At 43.0% G+C, this 18,242-nt stretch overlaps 3 protein-coding genes across 3 annotated transcripts in view; all 3 read right to left on the bottom strand.

Moving 5' to 3' along the window:
• The window catches only part of LOC309702206 (protein NLRC3-like), a 361,701-nt gene that overhangs the window by 5,542 nt on the left and 337,917 nt on the right, over window positions 1–18,242 (bottom strand). The window contains exons 9-11 of the mRNA XM_082526722.1: window positions 15,036–16,833; window positions 10,898–11,071; window positions 4,209–4,382 (exon numbers count right to left, since the gene is read on the bottom strand). Coding sequence (XP_082382848.1) covers window positions 4,209–4,382; window positions 10,898–11,071; window positions 15,036–16,833 — 2,146 coding nt within the window. The remainder of the gene's footprint in view (window positions 1–4,208; window positions 4,383–10,897; window positions 11,072–15,035; window positions 16,834–18,242) is intronic.
• The window catches only part of LOC309702415 (NACHT, LRR and PYD domains-containing protein 12-like), a 325,943-nt gene that overhangs the window by 171,709 nt on the left and 135,992 nt on the right, over window positions 1–18,242 (bottom strand). The window lies entirely within an intron of this gene.
• Window positions 1–18,242, bottom strand: part of LOC309702243 (protein NLRC3-like) — a 237,265-nt gene that overhangs the window by 215,261 nt on the left and 3,762 nt on the right. The window lies entirely within an intron of this gene.

Here is an 18,242-nt window from a genome sequence, read left to right as displayed (position 1 = left end):
ATTTGAAACGTCATTACACAACTAGACATGCTGAGCTGGATGCAAAATACCAGGGAGACGAGAGAGAGAACCGGGTTGCCAGTCTTAAAACAGATCTACTGAGGCAGCAAGATTTCTCCAAGAAAGCAACCAAAGAGAATAATGCAGCAGTCGGAGCCACGTGGTTAGTGAGATGATTGCTAAAGCAGGGAAGCCATTCACAGAAGGTGCATTTGTCTAAAAGTGCATATTGCAGGCTGCAAATATAGTCTGTCCGGGAAAGAAAGGTCAGTTTAGCAACATCAGCCTTTCTGCCAACACCGCAGCAGATCGCATTTCTGACCTGTCAAGTGACATTTATGACCAACTGTGTGAGAAAGCCAAATGTTTCAGTGTATACTCAGTCGCTCTTGATGAGACCACAGACATCACCGACACTGCCCAGCTCCCAATGTATGTCCGTGGTGTTGATGACAGTTTTGAAGTGATGGAGGAGCTGCTCACAGTAATTCCAATGCATGGCCAGACCACCGCTCAGCAGATATTTACAAGCTGTGTGATGCCATTGAGAATGTTGGTTTGCCATGGAAGAGGTTTGTTGGAATAACAACAGATGGAGCGCCATCAATGACAGGGAGGAAACATGGACTGGTGGCACAAAACAAACTGGAAGAGGAAGGCGTGGAGGAGGCCATTGCTCTGCACTGCATCATCCATCAGCAGGTCCTTTGCAGCAAATGCCTGAAGTTTGACAATGTGATGTCTATTGTTGTGAAATGCATGAACCAAATCAGATCCAGGGGCTTAAAGCACCGAAGGTTCTGAGCTTTTTTAGAGGAAATGGAGTCAGAATATGGGGATGTGCTCGACTTCACTGAGGTACGTTGGCTCAGCAGGGGAAATGTATTAAAGAGACTTTTTGAGTTGAGAGCAGAAGTGAAGCCTTCATGGAGAAGGATGGAGTTAGTGTTCCTGTGCTAACTGATCCCAAATGGCTCATGGACTCAGCTTTTCTTGTTGATATGACACATGAGCTTAATGTACTGAACAAGACGTTACAAGGCCAGGGGCAACTTGTCAGTGCTGCCTATGACAACGTGAGAGCATTCTCCACAAAACTGGCGCTCTGGAAAGCTCAGCTCTCTCAGACAAACCTTTGCCATTTCCCAGCATGCAAGGCACTCGTGGATGCAGGCACACCATTCAGTGCTGACGAGTATGTTGATGTCATTTTGAGGCTACAGGAGGAATTTGATCACAGATTTGCTGACTTCAAGACACACAGAGCCACCTTTCACATTTTTGCGGACCCCTTCTTCTTTGATGTGCAAGATGCCCCTTCTGTGCTTCAAATGGAGCTCATTGAGCTGCAGTGCAACTCTGAACTCAAAGCAAAGTTCAGGGAGGTGAGTGGAAAAGCAGACAAGCTTGGACAATTTTTGAGAGACTTGAGCCCTAGTTTCCCTCGGCTTTCCCGAATGTTCAAGCGGACCATGTGCCTTTTTGGTAGCACATACTTGTGCCAAAAGCTCTTCTCCACTTTGAACTTCAATAAGTCCAAGTACAGGTCCAGACTTACGGATGATCATCTTCAAGACATACTGAGGGTCGCAACTGCTTCCTCCCTCAGGCCAAATCTGGCTCGGCTATGCGAGAGGAAACGCTGCCAGGTCTCTAGCAGCAAGGAGTAGGCAAGAGAAGCCATGTTCAGAAGAACAGTTCATTTTCTACAGTGTTCCATTCATGTTCAGAAGAAGGTTATAGAACTGTTAATACAGACATTTCAATCTAAATACAGCAGATATAGAAGACTGAAAGAAACACACAAGTTCACTGACTAAAAACATCTTATTATTATTTTATTTATGTATTACAGATTGATTGATTTTCTTATTAATTCTTAATTTGTTTATTTATTTTTCATATTTTGTGTTAAAAAATATAAATAAAGAGATTTGAGAAGATTGGAATTTTTTAACCATGCTTTTCTTGTGGAAAACCTAATGCGGCCCAGCCTCACCCAGACTCTGCCTGCAGCGGCCCCCAGCTAAATTGAGTTTGAGACCCCTGTCCTACACCATAAATCAGTAAGAGAGGGTACGACCTCTCTCATGGCCCCAAGTGGTGTGTGCATGCCAGAGCACTGTGGAAGGCACACAGAGTCTTTACAGACTACTCAGGATCAAACCTCTATCATTATGCAATCGATTATACAACTCTAAGCATATATGAGTAAATATTTCTAAGCATAAATGACAATCAACAATATAAACCTTACAGCTGGTTTTAATAACAGAATTCATTTGTTTCTCAAATGAGAAAGAGCTATCGAGAAACACTCCTAAATCTTTAGTTCTTAACTTTTCCAGTGGGCCAAGGTCAACATTATTAGATAATGCTAATTCTTTTCCCCTACATTATAACAATGTGAGGAGTTAATGCTAAGTATACTGCCATTAGCGGCTAATTCTAATTAGGGGCGAATAATTATTAGTAGCTAATGCTAATATCGTTTTCTCTTCCCTTTTAACAATGTAGGCAGCTAGAGCTAGGTAGGCTGATGCTAGCAGCTAATGCTAATTTGACGTGAATTAGCATTATATTAGTGAGGAGTTAATGCTAACTAGGCTGCCATTAGGGGCTAACTCTAATTAGGTGAATAATTATTAGCAGCTAATGCTAATATTGTTTTCCCTTCCCTTTTAACAATGTGAGCAGCTAGTGCTAGGTAGGCTGATGCTAGCAGCTAATGCTAATTTGACGTGAATTAGCATTATATTAGTGAGCAGTTAATGCTAAATAGGCTGCCATTATTAACTAATGCTACTTTGACGTGAATTAGCATTATGTGCTAATACTAATACTGTTTTCCCTTACTTTTTAAACAATGTGAGCGGCTAATTCTAAGTACGCTTAAAAGCCGAGAAATGCGCCATATTTGATAGCTTGCTGCGAGACCTCACACCGAGCACATCTACTGCTGGTGGGTTGCCTGTTATCGGACCCGGAGTTAGCAACATTCCCCCAAAAAACACGAAGAGTAGAGTCCTGGCCCCTAGCCCTGCCAGTGTAGCAGAAATCATGACGGATGATGACGGCAGCAGCAGCCGTTCTTCTCTGCGTGAGTAGCTTAATGTTGTCCGTGTGTAATTTACATTGAGTAGGCTAACCACGTTATTACATTAATGCATGTAAGGTGAACTAGCAAACATCATCATAGCTACATGCGGCTGTCTTCTTGTTTGATGGCAGATACTCCCTTCACTCTGGTCAAAAAGGCTAAAATGACCAAAGAAAAAGTGGAAAACAGCTAAACATGAGAGGTTTTTGGACAAAGTTTGTGTTTTTTCCATTGTTTAAGCACTGCTTCCAGCCAAGAGTGATACCATATATGCTCCATAGCTGCAGAAAAGGCTAACATTGTTATCTTTTTACAAAAAAACAGCTGAACATGAGAGGTTTTTGGACCAATTTTGTGTTCTCCATTCTTTAAGCACCGGTTTGAGCACCGTTTAAGCACCGGCACCGTTTCAAAAGTACCGGTTTGGCACCGGTATCGGATCAAACCTAAACGATACCCATCCCTAGTTATAATTATGTGAGACGTTAATGCTAAATAGGCTTCCATGAGTGACTCCTTTCCCTTGCATTATAAAGATGTGAAGAGTTTATGCTAAGTAAGCTGCCATTAGCAGCTAATGCTAATACTGTTTTCCCTTTCTTTATACAACTTGAGCAGCTATTGCTAAGTAGGCCACTTTTCTCTGCTAAGGATTTGTGTGACCATGATGGAAACTCTGATAAGCTAATGCTGCTAAGCTAATGCTGTTTATGGGCCCTGTTAGAATCAATATTTCATTCTCATTCTGTTGTTTGAGAACAATAACAGAAAAATATGCACTTGAGAACAAATTTATTGGTAATTCAGCTGTGAATGTACAGTTTGTCATTATTTAAGCTTCCATTTCCAAATGTTAGCTGACACTTTATTAGGTACACTGGTATCTATATCAGGTACACCTGTGACCTAAATGTTCCTGCAAACAGACTCCTTGGAGACCCCCTACATAAATATCCATGTACTATCCAGCTAGACTAGTGTGTCTGTCCCTGAAAATATTCCTGCATGTGTGATTGTTCATGAGTCATCTGCAGGAAACAAACAGGAAGTGAGTGAAAGACACAGGAAATGTTTCCAGCTCTTCCTCTATCAGATTTTCTCTCCATACCTGAGAGTGTCCAGTCTCCAGCCTGGATCCTTCAGTCCAGCCGACAGCAGCTTCATTCCTGAGTCACCTGGATGATTGTAGCTCAGGTCCAGCTCTCTCAGATGGGAGGGGTTGGAGCTCAGAGCTGACGCCAGAGAAGTACAGCCTTCCTCTGTGATCAGACAGCCTGACAGACTGCAGACACACAAAACAACAATCTATCTGTCAACAGATGTTTTCTCTTTGTCACAATAACATCTATCCATCCATTGTAACTTTATTTATAACTGACAATACCCAACAGACAACAACAGTCATCTGAAGCTGTTTAACAGTGTAAGGTGACCGCCTCCACTGTGAGCAGCACTTGGTGATGGTGGGAAGAAGAACTCCCTTTGACACAAAGATCCTCCCAGTGAAAACAGGCTCCAGGAGGAGCATCTACCATGACTGGTTGCAGGGTGAGGGGAAAGAGAAGAGATGAGCTCAGAGAGACAAGAACAAAACAGAGAGACAAAAGTTAAGGACATGCAGTAGTGACATATAAAAGCATCAGGAGTGAAAAGAGGGGAGAAGAAAGCAGAGCATCATGGGAAGTCCGCCAACAGCCTGAGTCTATAGCAGCATAACTAAGGGATGGTTCAGGGTCACCTGATCCAGCTCGAACTATAAGCTTTATCAAAAAGGAAAGTTTGAAGCTGATCTTCAAAGTAGAGAGGGTGTCTGTCTCCTGAACTCAAACTGGGAGCTGCTGCCACACCCAGTCCAACATAGCCAGGCTTTCTTTGCTGCTTTGACAAAACCTCAAATCCCAGTCAGAGATGATGAGCATCATCACAATGATGATCATTTCTCTGTAACCCAGGCTTTCTGCTTCAGGATCTGTGCACGCTCACAGGACAAGGAGACCTTTAAACATCATTTCACTAAATGGATGGACTGAGCTCAGCCTACAGATGAACTGGTGCCAGAGATCATAAAGAACATCAAACAGTCAAATTCAACACTTTTAATGGAAATATGAGATTAATGCTGCAGACAATCATGAACCTGCTGAATTCATGAACATCAAGAATGCAGCGAGTGGTAAAATAAAGATTTGACCTCAGTGTGCTCAGTGTTCCTGTCTATTCCTAACATATTCCTAACATGATAGCTGCACTTTAGAGCTCTAAAACTGGAACTGACACATGTTTAAACTCTACATGTTACTCAGTACATTCAGTTCTGACACTCGCCCACAGTCCAACAAAGGAAACATGGAGATCACATCAGTTTGTCACCAAAGTCTAATTATTAGGGCAACTTAACCTGTTATAATCTCGTTAACTCATTAACTGATTAACGTCAGCAATTATTTTAATCACAGTTTTTAAAATCATGATTATTGTGAAAGTGCTCACTGGCTCTGAATATAAAAGCCATGGGTCACAGGAGGGATGTTGATCAGTGCTGGCTTGAAATGGGCGTCATTATGCATCTCAGCCAATGAGAGCATTGAGGGTGGGCCTAATACTACTGCAGCGCTCACATGACCCAGGACAGAAAGAAAGGGGCGGGGACAGAAACATGGAGACAGGTACAGATCTTTGACATGTTCATTTTAAACTGTTCCAGGAGGCAGTGTTGATACAACTAAAGTTATCTGTTGTTGAAGAAGTCGGTCTGAGGAACGTTCTTAGGATCAACAAATGACGGCATGTATGAGCCTCAAGACGCAGCATCACAAGAAGAACACATGAGCTGTAGAAAAAGGAGAGACTACGAAAGCCACGGTGTTACAACATGAACCAGCTGTTGCTCTCTCTGGAGACTACTGGGCGTGGCTGGGTAACCATGGTTACCTGGGAGTTACAGAAACGTGCAGAACATGTGATTCATGTTGTACAGCAGTGGGACATTTGAAATACAGTCAGCACACTCAGTACAGATAGTGCATCAAATATGATGCTGCTGCCAGACGTCTGCCTTTGAACACGTCCCTGCATCGCGCACAACACCAAGGTTGCCATGGCAATCACAGCTGACAGGGACAAAGTGCACAGCTGGAAGCCTGCAGGTATATTTAACATGATGTATTTCTCAGTGTCCTGTCTGTGTGTGAGAGACAAACAGCCTCTGTATGTGTGTGTAAATACAGCATGAATATGTAGAGGACATGTTTGTGGATATACCGTATTTTCACGACCATAAGGCGCACTTAAAAGTCTTAGATTTTCTTCAAAAAGTACGGCACGCCCTATAGCGCAGTGTGCCCTTTGTGTTGTAAGGAGGACGCAGTAGAGAACACCATGAGAACGCTAAAGGGTGAAGTGTGTGCGTTGACTTTATTGCACATACCTGTATAAAAGAACAGGTATGTGCGTTATGCAGGACACCGTTGTTTTAACAACCCTGAAAATGGCAAAGAGACACGCTTACGAAGCACAGTTTAAACTGAAGGCCATCAGCTACGCGGAGGAACATGGAAATCGAGCAGCGGCGAGAGAATCTAAGATTAATGAATCGATGGTTCGCAAGTGGAGGAAGCTGGAAAACAAGCTCCGGCAGGTCAAGAAGACGCAGCTGAGTTTCCGCGGACATAAGGCGATCATCGAGCAAAGAACGAGCGGGAGAAGCGTTTCGACGGTCACCATTCGGCTAAAAGCAGTTTCACTTTCACTTTTTATGAAACGGTGCCATTTTTCCATCCGGACCAGGACTACGGTAGCGCAGCAACTTCCAGCGGATTATAAGGGAAAGCTGGCCATCTTCCGCTCCTACTGCAGCAAACACATCGGCGACAAACACATCCAGCGATGGATGACCGATGGAGACCACAGTTTCACCAAGAGTGGAAGTCAGCGCCGGGCGAGTTACGCCACAATTTGCCAATGGATTGTAGATGCTTGGGTTAACATGGCTGCTGGCACTGTTGTTCGAGCTTTCGCAAAAGCCGGTGTTCTGACAAAACGTCCAGCTTGATGGGTAGGACGTTTTGTCAGAACACCGGCATCATTTCCGAGGAGCCGCACGGCACGGAAAGTGACTCTGACAGTGAAGAAAGTGAACCTGGCATGTTTGATGGAGATTTAGCGCAGCTGTTCAATTCAGACACAGAGGATGAGGACTTCGATGGGTTTGATTGATGATAAAAATGTGAGTACCAAACTTTGTTTTGCTCCTGCTTTATTTTTAAATACGCACACTTGTATGCTTGTGTGTTGTTGATGATGACGATTATTGGTAATAAAAATGTGAATAAGGTACCGAACTCAGGTTTGCTCCCGCTTTATTTTTAAATACGCATACGGTACTTGTATGCGCCCTATGATCCAGTGCGCCTTATGTGTGTGTTAAATACAGTAATGGCACACATAACTGAGACTGCGCCTTTTAGCACAGTGCGTCTTATGGTCGTGAAAATACGGTAAGTAAATGAAAGCTCTGCGTCATTTGAATCTTTGACTCTTGTTTCTGTTGCAGGTCTGTGACTGAACTTCTGGGAGGAGAAACGTTGGTTTCATGCTCTGTGATTCTGTGTTTTGTCATCTCTCTCAGGTGATGGAGAGCTCAGATGATGACCCCGCCTACGTGGTCAAATTCAAGTCTACATTCAGAACAGACCTTGAGACACGCAAGCAAAATGCCAACATTGTATATGTGAAAACTGCTGCTGGAGCCAGATTCAAGGAGCTCAAGTGTTTACCCAGATCTTACTGAACTTACTGCAGGAACAGAGGGTTGTTGGAGGGAAACCTGTGGAAGCAACAACATCCGAGCCACCAGAGAAGAAGTTGGCCCTGTTGGTGCTTCATCAGAGTGTGAACAGGAGGAAGACTCAGCTGAGAACAGTGTGGTGGACACAGAGCAGAGCCCACCATCAGTACAGAGGCCTGTCCATTAGAGTGCTGCTCCAACATGCAGCACATGTACTTGGCCACAGCTGCAACATCTGTACCTGTGAAAGCTTCTTCTCTGTTGCTGCTCATATTGTGCAGAAGAAGAGAGTTTCTTTATCATCAGAAAATGTCAATGAGCTTGTGAGTCTTAGCAGCTGGCTCGGTGCAGAGGAGGAAGAACATGTCAGTCAGAGGAAGATAAATGCAGTTCATGTTGTCAACTCAACCTGGACTGTTGAAAGAGTTTTTCTTTGTCTGGTTTCTGACTGAGATTCTCCAAAGGAAATCCAGCACAAACACACACTTCACACACTCAAAGTCCTGCACAGTAAATGAGCTGATGAGCGTTTGTGCTGCTGCCTGATAACAGAACAATAGTTCTGCTGCTTCCTGTTCTGCAAACACACATTTATAAATGTTCACTTGCTGTTGATCAAAGGTATGTTGGTGGCTCTGGACGCTGAGGGAACTTTGTAAAAAACTAGATCAAATGTTAACGTCCTGGCAGAGGCAAAGAACTTTGATTTGATATTTGATTAGATTCATGTTTCAGCTCAGACTGACAGAAATATTTGAACTGCTGCTGTGTTAAAGGGAACACTGCTGTTAGAAAGCACCTGATCTGTTTCTGCACACTGAATGTTGCACTTCTCATACTGCAGTACTATTAAAATAAGTACACAATGCACTACTTTTGAACTCATGATTGAATGTTGCTGTAACAAAGCCATTAATGTGATTCAAAGTGTTCATGGTTTCCCAGCACAACAAATGATTGCACAAGTGTGACTGATCCACTTTCTAATGTGTGTGTAGCCCACACTGTGTCACAGGTGAGTCTGTGTGTCCAGGTTCTATGAGGACAACAGGATATAGTGACTGAGTCCAGCAGCTTAAAGTCTGACTCCATCCTCCATTTAAATAACTCACAGCAACAACTGAATAGCTTTGCCTTTGTGTAGCTGACACTTCATTTTAATGTCCTTCTATTCTGGTTCATCTGGTCTCAGTTTCTATAAGCACACAGGTTTCATCAGGACTCTATGACCTCAGTGATCTTTGCTGGGCCTTAATGCTCTGAACAAAGCTGCACATCACAAGACCAAATAGAAATGAATCAGTCTTTCATTCTCACTGCTGTTTGACTTCAGCTCTCAATGTCCCACCATAACCCATGGAAAGAATTACTGTCCATCCAGGCTGCTGAACATGAAGCTGATGAAGGTGGAGTATTGTGAGGGCTGATGGAGATGATGAGGAATCCAGGAGCAGTGGGTGGATGGCAGCATCAGCATGAAGGACCAGTGTGAGAACACATCATCATCCACAAAGGAAACCAGTCTGAGTGTCTGACGCTCTTGTTAGAAAGACGCAGTCCCAGCAGTTAGCTTGTCTGCTAGTTAGCTGAGAGCTAGCTCACTTGTACATTGAATACCAAACTGTGTAAACCAGGGGTGTCAAACATATGGCCCGTGGGCCAAATCCAGCCCTTGACATAATTTCATATGTCAAATATTGATGAATTTTCAGGCTTGCTGATAATCAATGTGAGCACGGCTGAGGTTTTATTCTGATGAGCAAACCATGTGGCCAATCACTTTCAGAGACAGACTGGGATCATACCATTATGTGAAAGAGGACATGTCCCATAGACAGCAAGGGTAGTGGTAGAGACCAGTACACAGAGAAATGGGAGCTGTACTGAAATGCAAGCGTGTCAGGAAAGAGTGAAAAGGCAAAATGAGCAGCATCTGGCTGCATTTCAGTGATATTGGAGACCACAAAGCTGAGTGCAACATTTATACAGGAGATATACAGGAGACGCTGAGAGTAGAACTGATAAAATTAGGAGCTGGCTAAAGTGAGACCCATTTTTATTTCCACCCATTTTCCATTGTGGAGGACAAAAGGTTTCAAACTGGTCCAGGTCTTAAACCTCACGTGTTCTTCCTAATAGCAGTAAATGGATAAAAATAAGGCTTTTATGAAAACACTGAATAAAACTTGCTGCCTTTAAAAAGACTAAATGTACAGTTCAGTATTGAATACTACATAAAATAAACTATATAAAGTGTGTCTGAATGGCAGAGATGCAGAAATATGTGCATGTAGCACAGAGCCACGGCTCAGTGTCTGAATGAGTCTCACAGACCTGAATGTGCTGTTGAAGCCATTTATAATTATAACGTAATTCTTTACTCGTTTGATCTGCTCCTTACCACAAGCCACCAGTCGTAGAAGGTTTTGGACTTTTAACTATATTTTCTTACGTTTTACAACTTTTCTTACTGTTAAAAACCTCGTTATGGCCATTCATGCTGTACAAAGTAATTAGACATGTGTGGTATCTACAGAAACGTCAGAATCTCAGCTAAAAGGTCACAAAACCATCTCAACAACCACCAAACAGCTGAAACAGCAGGTGAACAGATCACACAAAAAAGATGTAAACACAAATCCCCCTGATCAGCTGTTTTTTAAACATGAAGTGTAGTTTTGGACGTTCATTTACTGCTGGTTCAGTGAATTTTGGTTGGACAGTGATGAAACCTGCAGTCTCAGAATCTGTGAGAAGTCTGCTTTCAGCACGCAACAGCATTGTTGTGTTGTGTGCTGTGGATCCACCTCTGCAAACTCATCACTGTTTCACCATCATGTTTCTACTTAGACAATAACAAAGGAAGCAGTTCCCAGGAACTACTTCCTGTCTTGTTAACATAAGAGTACGTTGCCCTTCAAAACACCTCCACTTCTCCTCTTATTAGAGGACTGCCTTATTATTAATCTGCTAATTCTGTCAGTTGATGAAAGAAAAATGCTTGATCTCACCTGAGAGTTTCCAGTGTACAGCGTGGACTCTTCAGTCCTTCAGACAGAAGCTTCACGCCTGAATCCTTCAGGTTGATGTTACTCAGGTCCAGCTGTCTCAGATTAGAGGTCTGAGAGCTGAGACCTGAGGCCAGAGCTTCACAGCTTCTCTCTGACAGGTCACAGTGACTCAGTCTGAAAAATAACAGATAAACGATTACAAAAATAAAACACTTATGTTGAAGTGTAATGAGATACTATTATATTTAGCAATATTTCATCTTGTTTTGTCAGGAAACTGAGCACTGATGCAGAGCAACATGTGGAGAGAATCAGAGGAGAAGAAGTGAAGAGAGAACAGCAGTAAAACAACACTGAATTGTTCAGTATGCTTTTGATATCAACAAAATGTGTCAAACTTCTTTATTTTGTATTTGTTTTAGTAGAATTGATGATTATCACTTAGATAACAACCACAGGCCAGGTCTAAATTGCACTTTGGTGACAGTTACACCCAGAAATATTTCAGAAACGTGGACAATTTGTGCTCCATTGTATTCAGTATTGAACAAACTGAGTACCGATGACCACTTAATATTTTTGATATTTTATTTCAGTTGTTCCACCTGATCTGTGTTAACTAGAATAAACATTTAAAAGCTAAAGCTATGATCACATATGTACTTACAGAGCTTTGTTGGAGGCTTTGACCACTGGCAGCAGCCTCAGAAGAGCCTTTTTAAAGGCTCATGTTCTCACTTAGATCATTTATTTCTACTTACATTTCATTCTGGGAAAAATGGGGATTACTTTGGAAACAGGAAGTATTTTCCCCAAAAATCAGCCCTGGATTAGTAAATCACTCCAACATGTTCTCAGTCAGAAGAAGCTGTCTTGTTATGAGGGAGAGAAGAAAAAGATTGAGGCACAGAAACTTGTTGAAAGAAAGATAAAGCAGCTAAAATCAGGTCTAAAAGTAAAGCAGAGCATAGGTTGAATAAAGGACACTCAAGGCTGGCTTTGAAAGGAATGAAGTCCATGGTGGGGATGCAGAGCAAGGACCAAAGATGAATGTGATGCTGAATCAGCAGAAGACTTGGACTCATTTGATTCCAGCTTTGATATCATTGATTTCAATGAAGAGCTTTGTGATTGTAGCAAAGGACTGATAGCTCTGAAAGTGACACTGCTGAAGTGTTTGTGAAGGTTCGCAGTCATCTAAAAAAAAAGGCATCTGGACTTCTTTAAGTTTCTTGAAGACGTTTCGCCTTTCACCTCTCATCCAAGAAGCTTCTTTATTTCTAGGGTCAAATGGTCCCAGATTTAAGCCCTGTGGGAGAGTCCGCCAAGGGGGTCATGAACCAAATGATTTTACAATTATTGGTTAACTAAATAGCTTCATTAAAACACAACTCTTCTTCTTTTATAGCAGCACTTACTCCTTGTAAGCTCCACCTGCTCCACCTTCTGAGTCAGACGACATGAAAACAAACTGTAAATCTAGTAGAACCATGATTGGAAATCTTCTCAGATCCATTTGTACATTTAGAGCCTGATCCTGAAATATAGCAGCACGGACATTCACAGCAGCAAAGGGTTCTTGCTGATCTGAGCTGGCTTGGCCCTGGCTTATTGAAGATTAAAGAAAGCAGAACCAGCTGTTCAAACCCCCACAAGGCTGCCCGCTGTGACTGAAACAATGGGACGGGTCGTGACTTCTCAAAATGGGCTCATTGAACGCAGCACGGATAAGATCTTGAAGAAGCTCATGGTGGTCGTGAGTTCTCAGACTTTGCTCTTTGAGCGCAAAACCGATAACCTCTCGGAGAAGCTCGTGGCTCTCCAACGGGAGATTGAGAGACGAGTGACGGACTGTTAGATCAGCTGTGAAATTGACATGCAGTTGTTCGCACCAAAGAAAGCCACCATCATTTTATGCGGCTAACATACCGGCGCCAGCTGTGGTCTCAAGGCTGGAGCTGAACATAACAAATCTCACCCTGATAACAGACGGTGTTTAGACTGTTCCTTCCCATCCTAAGCATGCTTATCCCCTCCCGGTGCAGACGGTGGGTCGATGGGACCAGCGCAAATGCTGCAGGCCCGGGTGCGCTGTCTACACCGGCTGTCTCTCACCTTTTACCCATCCCTGTTGCTTGTCATGTGTTTCTATGGCGCATTAAGAGTTTTCATGTGCTCTGCGCTAAGGTCATTTTTTTTGTCTGTTCTCAAACTGATCTCCCTGTTGAAGCTCAGTCTGGGGGGAGTTCTTTTTTCTCCTCATCTTTCCTGATGTTGTGCATTTTCCGCTGTTCGGTTCCGGGTCGCTGCTCTAAAGGCTGACCGGCCAGCTACCTAGCCTGACCCGTCTCCCCAATGTGATGTTTGTGTATTGTATGTACGGTTGGAAAGCTCAGTATCCTAATTGCCCTTTGAAAATAAATACAGTGTTCTGAATCTGAATCTGAAAAGATTACAGAAGACGACTCTGTTCAGTAAATATTACGCTCATGCTGTCACGAAATACCAAAGGTAGGTAAAACTCTGGTTGTTGCAGCCATCCAGTATGACATGCTTTGTACTGTCCTGCTGCAGTTTGTGACACCTGGTTGATGAGTTGTGAAGGATGATGAAACAAACACTTCACTCAATGTTTGTCTTCTAAACTGGATGTAATTTGGGCAGCCGATAGTTTTTCTTAATCTATCCCAGCTGCAAATAGGAACACAACAAATAAATAACTTTTACCCACTTGGATCCTTATCATTCAAGATTGTGAAAAGATTCTCTACACAGAGAATACTGGAGATTTTAGATGAGAGAGATGGAAGATGATGAAGGGGAAGAGTTTTCACAACTTGAGGCCTTTTGTCTTCACTGTATAGGACAAAGAAGACAGGAAGGGAGGGAGAAGTGAGGAGAATAACACAGGAAATGGTCTTGGGCAGACTCAAACCAGGCCCTGGAGTCACGACTCTAACCTTCAGTGCATGGGTCACCTGCTCAGCCAGGTAAGCTACAGCAGTCAGCAGTGTGTGAGTTAATTTGAAGACAATGATGACTATAAGTCAGGTAAAAAAAAATACTATCATCAACCAACAAGGGGAAAACAGTGAGCTTGAATGACCAAGCTTTGACCAAGGGTGGCTCACTCCTCGGTCTTCTTGCCCAAGGAGTGAACCACCCTGCATGGCCATCAATGTGGTGCAACCAAGGCCATCATACAGTACAGGCCATCCAAGCTGATTTTAACTTTTCCTCCCAGATACCACCTTAGAAATCATCTAGATTAGGATATGTTGGCTGTTCTAGATCCAATCACAACAAACAGAGAGCTGTTGTGTGTCCAAGGTGAACAGGAAGAATATATACATGCATAAAGTCAATAAAGTCAGAAGGTTTGCTTTAGACTGTGCTGCAGTTTATCATCAAAGACAAACAGGCACCATGCTGCCAACAAATGGCATCAAGTCTGACTTGAGGTTTTTTGTTCTTTGTTTTTTTAATCAAGATTAAATTTTATAGCAACCACACCAGAGATGACCAGGGAAGGTGTGCTTGAGGGGATATAGCTACAACAGCTGGTTTCAGACTGAAGATGAACTGAGGTGCTGCACCCAAGTCTGCAGGTTCAGGGAGGGACAAACATCTGCTGCAACCAGATTGGAGTGAGAGGAGAGAGCAGGCCAACAACAACAAAGAAACAACAAACACACTGTGGAAGACCGAAGCAGAGTTTAGTTTAAAGTGGAACTAAGGATGTTTCTCTGGCTGCCAGGATTCACTGAGTAATTCAAATGCTTTCTTTAATGCAGGACCCACCATGCATGTAAAAGCAAGTGTTTCACCAACATTTGTGACTAAAATAGACCTGCAGTAGAAATGTATCTAGGAGCATGCATGTGAATATAAAGTATCACAACATCAGGCACATGCAGCCTAAGTTTTTAAACAAAGACTGATAACATAACAGCAGCAGTGATGATCAGAGTTTATGGTGAATCCAGCGTCTCGAGTTCTGGAGGCATCAAAGAGGTCACAGTTGTATTGGAGAAATCCCAAAACTTTACAAATTCATACAAAGACAGAAAGCCTGGTGAAATAAATTACTGACACAGTTGGATGTTAAAAGTAAAGACATGAGTACAAATGTACTCACAGAGCTTTGTTGGAGGCTTTGACCACTGGCAGCAGCCTCAGAAGAGCCTCCTCTGAAGCAGAGTATTTCTTCAGGTCAAACACATCCAGATCTTCTTCTGATGACATTAAGATGAAGACCAGAGCTGACCACTGAGCAGGAGACAGTTCATCTGTGGAGAGACGTCCTGATCTCAGGGACTGTTGGATCTTCTCCACTAGAGAACGATCATTCAGTTCATTCAGACAGTGGAACAGATTGATGCTTTTCTCTGCAGACAGATTCTCATTGAGCTTCTCCTTGATGTACTGGACTGTTTCCTGATTGGTCTGTGAGTTACTTCCTGTCTGTGTCAGCAGACCTCGTAGGAGAGTCTGATTGGTCTGCAGTGAAAGACCCAGGAGGAAGCGGAGGAACAAGTCCAGGTGTCCATTTGGACTCTGTAAGGCCTTGTCCACAGCACTCTGGTAGAAGTGTTTCTTTGCAGATTCTCCTGTTTCAGACTCCTGGGAGGTTGTTTGTTGTTGTTCCAGCAGATTGAGTCCAGAGTTGATGAAGGTCAGATGGACATGAAGAGCAGCCAGAAACTCCTGAACACTCAGATGGATGAAGCAGAACACCTTGTCCTGGTACAGTCCTCTCTCCTCTTTAAAGATCTGTGTGAACACTCCTGAGTACACTGAGGCTGCTCTGATATCGATGCCACACTCTGTCAGGTCTGATTCATAGAAGATCAGGTTTCCTTTCTGCAGCTGATCAAAAGCCAGTTTTCCCAGAGACTCCATCATCTTCCTGCTCTCTGGACTCCAGTGTGGATCTGTCTCAGCTCCTCCATCATACTTGACCTTCTTCACTTTGGCCTGAACCACCAGGAAGTGGATGTACATCTCAGTCAGGGTGTTGGGCAGCTGTCCTCCCTCTCTGGTTTCCAGCACATCCTCCAGAACTGTAGCAGTGATCCAGCAGAAGACTGGGATGTGACACATGATGTGGAGGCTTCGTGATGTCTTGATGTGGGAGATGATGCTGCTGGCCTGCTCCTCATCTCTGAACCTCTTCCTGAAGTACTCCTCCTTCTGTGGGTCAGTGAACCCTCTGACCTCTGTCACCATGCCAACACAGTCAGGAGGGATCTGATTGGCTGCTGCAGGTCGTGTGGTTATCCAGAGGCGAGCAGAGGGAAGCAGTTTCCCCCTGATGAGGTTTATCAGCAGCACATCCACTGAGGTGGACTTTCTAGGGTCAGTTAGGATTGTAGTTTTGTGGAAGTCCAGAGGAAGTCGACACTCATCCAGACCATCAAAGATGAACACAACCTGGAAGTCTTCAAAGCTGCAGATTCCTGCTTCTTTGGTTTCAGTAAAGAAGTGATGAACAAGTCCCACCAAGCTGAACTTTTCCTCTTTCAGCACATTCAGCTCTCTGAAAGTGAATGGAAATATGAACTGGATGTCCTGGTTGGCTTTGTCTTCAGCCCAGTCCAGGCTGTATTTCTGTGTTAAGACCGTTTTCCCAATGCCAGCCACTCCCTTTGTCAGCACTGTTCTGATTGGTTCATCTCTTCCAGGTGAGGCTTTAAAGATGTCTTCTTGTCTGATGGTTGTTTCTGGTCTGTCTGGTTTCCTGGATGCTGTTTCAATCTGTCTGACCTCATGTTCATCATTGACCTCTGCAGTCCCTCCCTCTGTGATGTAGAGCTCTGTGTAGATCTGATTCAGGAGGGTTGGGTTTCCTGCTTTAGCGATGCCCTCAAACACACACTGGAACTTCTTCTTCAGGGTGGATTTAAGGTTACGGTGACAAACTGCAGCTTGAAGCTCTGAATGAGAAGAAAAATAAACACTCAATTCCAAAAAGAACTAATCTTTAAAACATGTTGCTCCATCTTCCATCTCTGGAAAATGTTCATTTTAGAGATGGACCGATCCGATATTACGTATCGGTATCGGTCCGATACTGACCTAAATTACTGGATCGGATATCGGAGAAAAATAAAAAATTTAATCCGATCCATTAAATATCACGAAAGCACCTCACAAAACTTGCAACACGCTGTAACTCACCTCAGAACGTTAGCAGTCGGAGCAGTATGCATCACGTGATAGAGCGGCTGTGGCATGCGGGACCTGTCGGTGGTCTGGATAGCATGTGGAGCTTCGCAAGCAACCCGGCATTTCATCTCCGACAAAGTTATCCCGAGAGAAGTAAAGCAAGTGTGTAAGTCCATCTCTGAATGTTTGTAAAGCATTCCTGCGTTAAGCTTAACGAGCGACTGCCTCTTCTTGCTGCTACTTCAATCATGAAACTGCTTAACGATCAGCTGATCGGCTTTTCTGTCGTGAGTCCGTGTCTCTAGTTTGCTTTTGGCCCACTTTGCACCAGAAAGAGGAAACCAGCGGCTGAACAACAGCAGCACGTTTAAGCTTGATCAGCTGTTGTTAGAATGTATTTAATATTACTTTCTACTCCAGGATCTTTTTCTACGTAGCTGACGGCTGGTAACTGTGCAGGGGCGGATCTAGCAAAGTTTAGCCAGGGGGGCCGATAGGGCATGAACAGGGAAAAGGGGGCACAAAGACATACTTTTCTTTCTTATTCTCATTTAAAATGTTGAGCTTTTAATAAATAATTATCTGACACCCAAAGTTTTAATTTGATGCAAAATGAATAGAAGTCCATTATTGTATATAGTAACTGTTAAGTCTAATATACCCTAGTAAGCTATAGTACTTTTTCCTTTGGGAAGGTACCATCTGTGCAGTCTGCAATTTTGTTGAAGAAAGATGTTGAATCTATTTAATATTTCTTGAAAAATAATTGATTTCTGTGCATTTTTTTTCACACTGCATCAAATTAAGGTTGATTACGTCGATTAAGCATCATGAGGTGGAGCGTGAGGGGTGGTTCCCTATTTTTTATTTATTTATTTTTGTTGTTGCTGGGAGTTGGAACCCTATTAGTTAGGTTGCTTAATATTTACGCTAAGTACTCTTTAAAATACCAGAATAGGGAGGATGGTGTAGGTCTAAGTTTATTAGATTGATCAGTATTGCTGAACTATGAAATATTTTTTTTGTATACAGGTATAACAGAATAGCTTTAGTGTAGTTGTTGTTTTAAACTTGAGTATGAACTTATACAAAATGCAGCAAGATATTTAAAAAACAGTTTTGTTGATTAAAAAACACTATATCGGATTCATATCGGTATCGGCAGATATCCAAATTT

Source organism: Aulonocara stuartgranti (assembly GCF_965226115.1).
Source record: "Aulonocara stuartgranti genome assembly, chromosome: 3".
In the NCBI taxonomy this organism is placed as follows: Eukaryota; Metazoa; Chordata; class Actinopteri; order Cichliformes; family Cichlidae; genus Aulonocara; species Aulonocara stuartgranti.
The sequence above is the reverse complement of the archived record's forward strand: the minus strand, read 5'-3'. Positions and strand labels throughout refer to the sequence as shown.